The following is a 10000-nucleotide window of genomic DNA, read 5'->3' as shown; positions in this document are numbered from 1 at the left end:
GCCATTTCTAGCTCTTGTTAATTTAATGGATTTTAATTCACTCCTTTTATTTTACTTTGCTTGAAGTTGTTGAGAAATAATAAAGTAAATTAACCAGATTTAACAGCTGTGGAATAGAGAATCCTTGCGTGCAACATGCCACATCGGATCATTTCCTTCCGCTATGGTATTTCAGGAATTGAGCTAGGTGGACCGACTAACAAGTGTATTCTCGTGGCTTGTTACAATTCGGGACCCCAATATCGAAAAAAAAAGTGGAACCTGCAAGAATACAAGTGTCAAATTAATCTGACGGATCATCACAGGGTATTTATCCACAATAAACACAGGCAGAAGTCGGGTACGCCGCTGATCTTTTCACTTAGCGATATATTGGCTTTACACAATTATGTGGATTGAAATAGTCATCTCGTTAGTCGTTATTTTACTCTTCTGGTTTATAACCAGGAAAAGAAACGAGAAGGTCAGTTTAAATATAACGGGAAAGCATGTTCTGATCACCGGCTGCGACTCGGGCCTGGGTCGTGCAACGGCAATGCAGTTAGACAAGATGGGAGCTTGTGTTTTGGCGACTTGTTTGACCAAAGAAGGAGAACAGCGTTTGAAATCGGCGGCGAGCGACAAGCTGAAAACATTCCAGATGGATGTGACAAACTCGCATCAAATTTTGGACGTCTTTCGCCAAGTAAGCGAGGTTCTTGCAGAGAAAGGTAAACTGTCATTTTACAAGGAGTACAAAGTAAACCTTCAAAAACGGTGAAATTTTGTTGAGATGTTTTAAGAAGTGACACGTTTTCACTGAAAGATCTAATATCATGAGTAGAATTAGATGAACGTGCAACCTTTGAGGAACCTTTAGGGATTCGTGCAAGAGGTTCGATATTTGAAAGATCACTCTAAACTGTCATTCATAGACGCACATTCTAATATTGCTAGGAACAGCACTGAGTTCACTCGAAAAACCCCGCGCTCAGAAACTACAGATCATTTACGTACTTAATTTTTTTTTCAATTCATATTCCCCTCTGAAGAATTTCACCCGAGAATTGACGAAACTGTTGATCGTAATTAACTCGCTGGTCAAGCACGTACATGGATTAGGCGGAAAATTTGGACCCTTTTGACAGCGTTCAAGATTCTGTCGTGCTCTTCAAAGTTGAGAAACTCGATATTCGCGAGCTATTAAGCATGAAGAAGTAATGTGAAAATTCGTAAGATTTTCATGGTCTACATGGTACAGCAACATTGACTTCAGTGTGATCTGATTTGCATAAGAAAGACCACACAAAGACTTGCCCTAAGGAAAAAAGATCGAATGCATGTCAATGTTGCTGTACCATGTAGAGCATGAAAATCTTATCGGAATTTTCACATAAAACTATTGCTTTGGGTGTTCTGTTTTTTTTTTTCGTTTTTTTTCGCCATCCGTGAGTTTCGCAGGTTCTCTCACCAAAGGAAAAGACAACACTTTTTTCCTCGTTAAGACGGGGATTCTAAAATGCTCTGGAGAACTTGTCGGCTCAATTCTGCACTTTGTTGCTCAAGGATCAGTTAGCGTTGATCCAGAATTAAGCACTGACAAAACGCACCAGTTGTCATGGAATATATCTATTAACACACATAACCTTTTGAAGAGGGAGTTAATCGTTTCTCTTAACACTTAGAAGGCACAAGTGAGAAAAGACGATCGAAAGGGACGTGTCGACTTCATTGTCCTGCAGCTCTTCTTTTCGACTTCCCTGCGACTGTTCCTTAAAAGGGTATGATCGCTTTGCCTCTCTTTACTGAAAACTTAAGAACAAAGCTGCTTAACTGAGTAGCTGTCACATTTCATACAGCAAAAGGCAATAAAAGCTTCCAAAGGTGTTAACAGACGGAAAGTGTAGGTGTTAATCTCTTTCGTCGTTTAACGTATTATGAGGCAACCTGGTCGTTGCGAGAGCGTTCAGACATTGATAGTCTATGAGTGCTTGCAAGTTAAAAACTCATGCTGAGTGTGGAATTTCAATCAGTTGGTCAGTTTTTGGTTTCTAATCAAAATTTGTGTTCTCTTTTGAAATAGTTCAGTGCCTTTTAGTCTCTGTGTTGGCCTGCGTAAAAAGTGTTTCCGTGATATTTTAGAGGGGTAAGGACCGAGTAACAGGATTTCGATGTTTTTGTCACGTGAAAAATAGGGCGAGGAGACAAACTCCCCGGGGGGGGGGGGGGGGAAGGAGGTCTCCCATATGGAACAGACGGGGATGCTCGTCGTCTCGCTTACGGGTGTAAATTTTGGATTTTGGTCTCGCTTAGGGTGTTCCGGGCAAAGCGCCAATATTTTAAGCCGCTAAGGTCTCGTTTAGGGTTCCGCGAAGAAACACAGAATTACGCGAAGAGAAACAGAAGTCAAATTTTCTTTTTAACGTGTTTTGTTTACCGCATTACCTCCGTGATTATAAATCAAAGATTTCTGCAAATAGTAGAGAACATTATAATCCGATTAATCAGTGAGAATAAAGGAAGCGTTATCACAAGATGTCTTTGTGCTTTGTCTATTGTTTGTGTATAAGAGGAAACTCAGCGGGTTTAGCGTTTACAAAATTACAAAACAATCATGCTAAAAATATCCGTGAGCTGGTTTCTGGATTGTTGTTCGTCCTTTATTTCTGTGATCTCGCATCGAGCTGTTTTCATTTCAATATTTACTGGAATATAAATTTCACTCCCAACAAGCGATCGGATCGACGAAAGGCCTGCAAACCGCTGCAAAAGGTAAGTCATTTCTTGTTATTAATGAAGTGGGTCAGGGGTCGGGTCAGGCCTCAGGCCACTGATGTCACGAGGCACAAGTGGTGATCGGCACGTTCCTCTTTTATTCCCCGGCTTTTATCATGTCCGTTTAATGAATTTCTCCCAAAACCTCCGTCCTTGAAAAGCCTAAGAGGCGCCTAGTCTTGGGTTTACTTTGAACGCTCTTTCTGCGAACCAATCTTTTAATAATTAGAAAACGCCTACCTCACGCTAGCACTAATAGAAGTTATTGTGCATCTACATTTGATGCATTCCGTTCCTGACCTTCTCCCAATTTTTAACCCGGGATTTTTAAGCCACTGCCCTCACTGCCCTCTGTTCTGACCATGTGGTTAAATAAATGCTGTAAAAAACCGGTTTCCGGTTTCGTGCATCGAAGAGTATCATTCTTAACGTTTTAAGTGTGAAAAGACATACAGTAGCCAGACAATGTTTTGAAAGGTATACCTTAAATTAATAGGCAAAATTCGGCAAACATGTCATCACAGTTTAGAGAACAAATTGAGACAAAACATGTATTTTACAATTCTTTAGAGCATTTAGATGGTTTGCCGCCTTTCCACAGTTTCCAAAGAGTTGTAGTTTTAATAGAAGCGTATACATATGTGTAAATATTATATTTTAGCTTGTCACTACCAGCCTTTAGCCTTGAGCATGTGTAGCGTTTGATGACATTGTGACCAGTTACAGTTCTTCAGTTACAGTTTGTTTTTCTAGTTTTCTATTTTAGCAAGTGCCAAAGAGACAATGCATGAACATGATGAAGAACTTGAGATTTATGACAATGCTTTTAAAAACTACTTTTAGATAAAAGCATTCGATAATTATATCTTTATATCATTAAAACTGATTGCATGTCGTATTTGTGTGTTTTTAAGCGGTCTCTTTTAGGGGTCAAAATTTACTTAAGCCACACCCAGATTGGTCTCCTTTAGGGGTCACAAAAAGCTTGAGCCACGCCCAGATGGTCTCCTTTAGGGGTTAAATTTAAAATTTCCGACGAGCATCCCCGTCTGTTCCATATGGGAATGCCTCCCCCGGGACAAACTCGTCCGAAAAATCGAAGATCACGTTCTTGGTGTCACGTAATTATTTTTTTTGTGTCACCAGTTTGTAGATAGTTTTAGCCACTCGTCTTGTTCGTTAGTGTGAGTGTTAATTACCAATTGTACGATTCCCTAGTGAATTATGCATTATCCGATTTAGTGTTATAGAATTTCTAAGTGTTGTAATGTAGTCATTGCTTGTAGTCGTAATTTCAATGAATTAGTTAACTATATATAGACGTAAAAAGTCGTCGGCGTTGGTTGGTTGTTGGAAGTGGCGCAAGGCTTGTTGACGTACAGGAAAGCAAAGAGTTGAAGAGCGAAAGCCTGAGGGCAAAAAGGGAAAAGAACGGAGAACACTGCTAAGGGCCATTAGCGGGAGCAGCTGGAAGAATCGATGACAAAACCCCTTTGTCAGTGGCGGCGAATGAGGAAAACACTTCAAAGAATTGAAGCTTGAGGTAAGCAAGAAGAAGAGAAAACTCGAAGAAAGTGACGCGGCTGCAGCAAAGTGTGAAAGAAGAAATTGATTGCCGGAAGAAAAGGAAGCGCCGAGGTGGGAAAGAACTTGTCGAAGGTTTTGCTACTAGTTTGGCACAGGACTGAACTGTTTTGACTGTAAACATTAGAGTAAAGTAATTAGTATAATTAGTATTATCATTCAGTTTTGTAAAGGAATAGACAATTATTCAAGTGAGGTTAGTTTTAAGTACTCTAATTAGTCTGTAATATTAAGCAAGTTTGAGTTTTTTTCTTTTTTTCCGATAATATTAGGATCTACCTTTTTTTTTCCCTCTCTTAAATTAAAATCTTTAATTATTTTCGTTTATAAGTTTCATGCTTGTGCGTTGCGCAATTGTGGGAAGGGCGTGTGTGTTTTATTGTTTGTTTTTCGTTTTGTGTACGAACCCACCATCACACCTGGGTTTTTCTTTGCGCTGAAACCGCGCGGAAATGCCTTTCACATAGCTGACTTACGGTCCGATTCTCACTCGCGAAGTAAGTATAAACATTAGCAAAAGCATAACGAGGAGATTACGAGTAATACGAACAACGCAGGGTTTATATTTCTTACGCTCATGCTTGTTGCTGTTAATTTAAGAAGGGAGATGGTCTGCATAAGCATTTCATAAACAAAAGACTGTTACCCAATAAATAAACACTCTGTCACAGACCGTTGCATCGGGAAACTCCTCGTCCGCCGTGTTGAACGATTATTGGTGTCCAGAGGGTATGGCCACAAAATACGTTCTGCGCATGTGGTTGATCTTGTGCTTTTACAAGGTCATAAGCTTCTTAGGCTTACGCTTGCTGAACTAGGGAGCACCAGACTTAAATGATGCTCCTAGCTGGATGTCATATGTTTAATTTTCATGTATATCTGCACCTGGCCAAGGTTATGCCACGTGGCATTACGCCTCTTGCGACTGGACAAAATGGATGAGGTAGTGTTGGCGATATGCTAGCCCAACAAAGAAAGAGGACACTGTCTGAAATCGTTGACGAGCGAAAGCGAGACACTGATGACATTCCAGGTGGATGTGACGAACTCTGAGAAATTTGTATAGGTTTTTGGCGGGGTGGTAGCTCTGAAAAAATCAAAGCGGACGTTACAAAATGGAGTCTATTCTTGACCATGTCCACCGCTTTTTATTCTTTGCATTTCTTGAGACTGATCCTCACACTTACCCTGGTCTTTTTTCAGGTTTATGGGGACTTGTAAACAATGCTGGGATCTTCTTCTTTGGTCCCATCGAGTGGGTTCCTTTGGCTGATTTCAAGAGAAACGCAGATGTCAATTTGTGGGGACTGATAGATGTAACCAAGACATTTTTATCCCTGGTAAAGAAGGCAAAAGGGCGAGTTGTTCTCGTTGGAAGCGTAGCAGGTATCCAGACATGTAATAGATTATGACATATCAGTGTTAATGTTAAGGCCAGATTCTTGCGGGAAACAAAGGCCGGACTATACACAGGAAAAGTCAAAGTCGTGTTCAGTGGTATTTATTTAATCGATCTCTCTTCCTCGTGGTCCACTACCCTTCGAAGGTGCAATAAATCACGTGATTTGACAAGATAAATTTAAAACTGTGCGGAGAGGATGGGCTAAGTACTGTTCCATTAATTCCCAGTTTTGACTGCTTCTCTTTGAATACTATCATTTCAAATGACCACCCAACAAACTACAAAGTACAAAACATGCGGCGCGCCGTTCGTCTCACAAACAAAAGCGCCTGCTTACCATGCAATAGGCATTAATCAGACCGCGGCCATGTTGAGTCCCGAGGGACGGGAAACTTTTGTCTTTGCCGACCGAAACTCGTTCCCAAACATTTCAACTCGAGGTTCGGGATACGAAATCTATTGTCTATGGCAAATATGGCCTAAGCGCGAATAAGGTCCATGTAGTTGTTTACAGCCGCCATTGGTCTACGGTTTTCCTCGTTCTTATAAAGGCGCTGTTATACTCTCACCAATTTTTCGTGCTAGTCGTCTCGCAATTTTTTTCCCTCAAAAGTTCTCACATTACGAAACAAGTTGCTTGATGGGTGTTACACTAGGCAACGCTTCTTGCAACTTGCTTCGTTTTCGATGATCACATGAGGTTAAAAGGAACATTTTCATTGGCTGGTGCTGCAAACCGTTGTAGGACAAGTATCAGGATAGATACGCAAAATTCATTGCAAGGTTGCGTGAAGCGTTGCGGAAAGTAGAACTCAATTATACTTTCCTCGACGGTGTCTGCGACTTGTCTTGCAACGGAGTTTTTGGCTGTTGCAAGGTTTGTTACATAATTCAATGTTTCGTGCAACTTGTCTTGGTGTGATGCTGCGAGACAAGTTGCGTAACAATGCCTAAAGGCTTTGGTCACGTAGAGTTGGTTAAATTTTTTCCTGCAGAAAACTATATCAGGCATTTTTAAAAACAACATAGCGAGAATGCAGCATTTCAGCGATTTCAGTTAGTATAATGCAACAATTGTGACATATATCTAGTTGAGGCCTGGCTCCCAAGAGGCTACAATAGCTCTGAGTGGTAGAGCATCCGAACGATCGGTCTGTCGACTCCTGCAAAGCAACAATCGGATTTTTTCCGAATATCCCCGAGTCATCTTCGGAAAAAAAATCATCTCTGCACAAAATACCTACTTTTACCAACCTTGTTCCAAGGGCTTTTCTCCGCCGAGGAGAGGGTGGGCCCAACCTCTCCTCAGCGGAACAAAAAACGTCGTAGTTGTAATAATCAACATATAAGTATCCAATAGAGCAGTTTTCAATTGACTGTCGGAAGTAATTACTCGATTGAAATTGCTACGCTTAGGACCTGTTTATATCGGTATCGTTTACCCGAGACAGCCCTCCTTCCCGAGACAACTTTACCAAGCGTTTATATGAGATTTGCGTGATCGAGGCAAAATTTACCCTACTTAATGCATATATTTTAAGACACATCTTCAAAAAACACGTAGCATCATTTGCCCTTCTTTCTTTCTAGTTCGTTTTTGTTAAGTATAGTTGCGTTTTCACATTCAGAAAATGGACTGACAATCTTAACGGAGTAATAATATTTTGAATCGAGAGTTACCGTTGACTGCGGTGAGAATTTTGGCCGAAATTCCTAAGCGAACACGAGCAACATGTATAAGCCCCTAAATTGTTGCTTCTTTGATTTTTATTTTATGCGTGCGCATTTAAGATTTTGCTGTCTCGTCTCGGGTAGTTTTACATGCCAAAAAATTGTCTCGCCTGCCAAGGTTACCCTGCCTGCCGAGGCGAGACAACTCGCCTACCCGAGTTGTCTCGCCATCCTCACGTAAACGGTTGATAAAATTTTTTAAACAAATGACTGGGAAAATATCTCGCCCAGGGTAACTTCAGGTGGGGGGGGGGGGGGGGGGGTGTCTCGGGTACCCGAGCCCAAATAAACAGGGACTTAGTAATTGGTTTAAAAATCTCGCGCCACTTTATCGACCGATGAGAAGGAAAACCACTCAAATCCAATCGCGAATTTTCCCTCGCTTTGAGCAAGTTACACGGAATTGCTACGAGTTTGGATTGTTTCATTGCACTGTTTGCAACTGCTATGATTGGTTGAAAGAATTACTTTGGAATTTGATTTACGACAATCAGTTGAAAACCACTCTATAATATAACTGCATGTTGAGATTCATAGTACGTGAATACACGTCACAATGTTCCACAAGGTGTCTCCTTAATTATGCCTAAGATCCTCTTGTAACACTCTTTTGTTGGGATTCTGGGGCCTGTTTCTCCAAATCCCAAGAAACTTTTCGGACCCGAAAAGCAATTCATGAAACCAGGATCTGCTCCTTCTGAAAAATTGATCTTTGAACATGCATGCATGTTTACAAGTCCAGCGAAAACAAAACAATTGCAAAGTTTCATGACTATAGAAACGTTTTCCTTTTGAAGGCACAAAGCCTTTAATGTCACCCGAAATAAGCCCGAAAAGTTTCGGGACTTTCGAGAAACGCCCCTTTGGTTGAGGTCATGGTTTGAGAGTCACTGACCAAGTTGAGTGAACCTAATTTTGTGGCTGTATTGGACGACCCTGGCAAAGAAATGCATCAAAATATAAAACGCTTACATAGTTTGCCAATTCCCTGGCTCCAGTTGCCCCAGGCTGTATAACCCCATCCTGTGGATTAGGTTACTATCCATAAATAGAGGATATTACACGGTAGCGAGAAGATATGAATTTGATGTTCGAGTGAGAAATTCTTCCTGCCACGAAAACATAAAATTCATATATTCGAGCTAACGTATAATTTTCTTTTATTATATAGACAGGAGTGTTTTACTCACCATTTTTCTTTCTAACACTGAGAACAAACTTAATCTCAAAAATTCTTGCAACTCGACAGCAGGATTTTTTTTCTTCACCTTCTTCTTCACTTGCACTTCTTGAATAATTTTAAGTTGTATGAAGTTTTCTTCTTCGTGTTAGCATTTTCTTGTTTCTCAGAGAAGGATTTTCAGAGAGCTTCACGAATCTATCTATCGCTCGCCATCCACTGCCTGTTTGCACAAACAACTACGCAAAGGCGGGAAATGTCGTCATCAATATCCTCACTAGTAAGGATATGGATATAATAATATACGGTTTTCCCCTCTCCTCAAAAACCAACTTTTGACTTTTTTTGCGTTAACTGTTGATTTCAGTTTACAATGTCCCCAATTAGTGCTCCAGCGCTAGAGCGACTTGACGCTTAAATAAAGTTCCTTTCCGCTCCTTTTCATTATTTACTTTTCCCAGTGTCATAACTAAAACTAATCCTAATCTGACCCTAATTTTTCTCTGGGCTTAATTTAGGCTCCAAAACTGAAAAAAAGTTAATCTTTTATTCATCTGAGTGCGTATTCAACCTAGGTAAAATGAGGATCACCAATTTAACCTAGGTTAAAACGGATTCAACCTGAGTACGGATTTTATCGGCTACATGTATCCCCCTCCAGAAGAATGCTATAAGGATTATCATGCAAACATTCCTTCAAATTGTTGCAAACTGACGGGTCTGGCCGGCCAGTTCTAACAAAAGGAAAGCGCCCTTAGTTTCAAGAATTGCTTTTCGGGCCCAAAAATTTTCGTTACTTTCAATTTTAGATACAGGCTGCTGGTCTTTCTGGCCTTTTTCGTTCTCACTTACGTTGGTTGCTGCGGGTTCAAATTGTTAATTAAGTTTTCTTCTACACTGTAATCTCTTTAATTAATACCCATCTCTCCCTTTGCCCCTTGTTTCTGTGGTTTATTTCGTTGTTATTCTGTAATTGTTCAGTTCAATATCTTCCCAGGTGTTGTTTCACCTCAAACGTTTTCTCCCTACACCATTACCAAACACGGAGTGGAGGCATTCGCTGATTCTTTGAGACGGGAAATGCGCCCATTTGATGTACAAGTCAGTGTCATTGAACCCGGAGCTACTCGCACCCCGATACTGAATGAGGAATTGTTGACAGATCGCCTGAACGATTTATGGGACAAGCTACCACCAGAGAGACAACTAGAATACGGCGAAGACTATCTTAAGGCTTGTAAGTGTATGAATTATAGTTCGAAACTTAGGCTAGAATCATATATGTTAGCTTATGTTGCGTACTTTGGATGGATTACTTACTCAGTAGCGTTACATATCCAACGAAAGCA

At 40.6% G+C, this 10000-nt stretch overlaps 1 protein-coding gene across 1 annotated transcript in view; it reads left to right on the top strand.

Moving 5' to 3' along the window:
- Positions 1 to 205: 205 nt before the first annotated feature.
- The window catches only part of LOC138005038 (uncharacterized), a 26005-nt gene continuing 16210 nt past the window's right edge, over positions 206 to 10000 (top strand). Inside the window, exons 1-3 of the mRNA XM_068851329.1 lie at positions 206 to 710; positions 5542 to 5724; positions 9649 to 9888. Of these exons, the coding sequence (XP_068707430.1) occupies positions 389 to 710; positions 5542 to 5724; positions 9649 to 9888 (745 nt within the window). The 5' untranslated portion in view covers positions 206 to 388. The remainder of the gene's footprint in view (positions 711 to 5541; positions 5725 to 9648; positions 9889 to 10000) is intronic.

This window comes from Montipora foliosa, chromosome 6, assembly GCF_036669935.1.
Source record: "Montipora foliosa isolate CH-2021 chromosome 6, ASM3666993v2, whole genome shotgun sequence".
In the NCBI taxonomy this organism is placed as follows: domain Eukaryota; kingdom Metazoa; phylum Cnidaria; class Anthozoa; order Scleractinia; family Acroporidae; genus Montipora; species Montipora foliosa.
The sequence above is the reverse complement of the archived record's forward strand: the minus strand, read 5'-3'. Positions and strand labels throughout refer to the sequence as shown.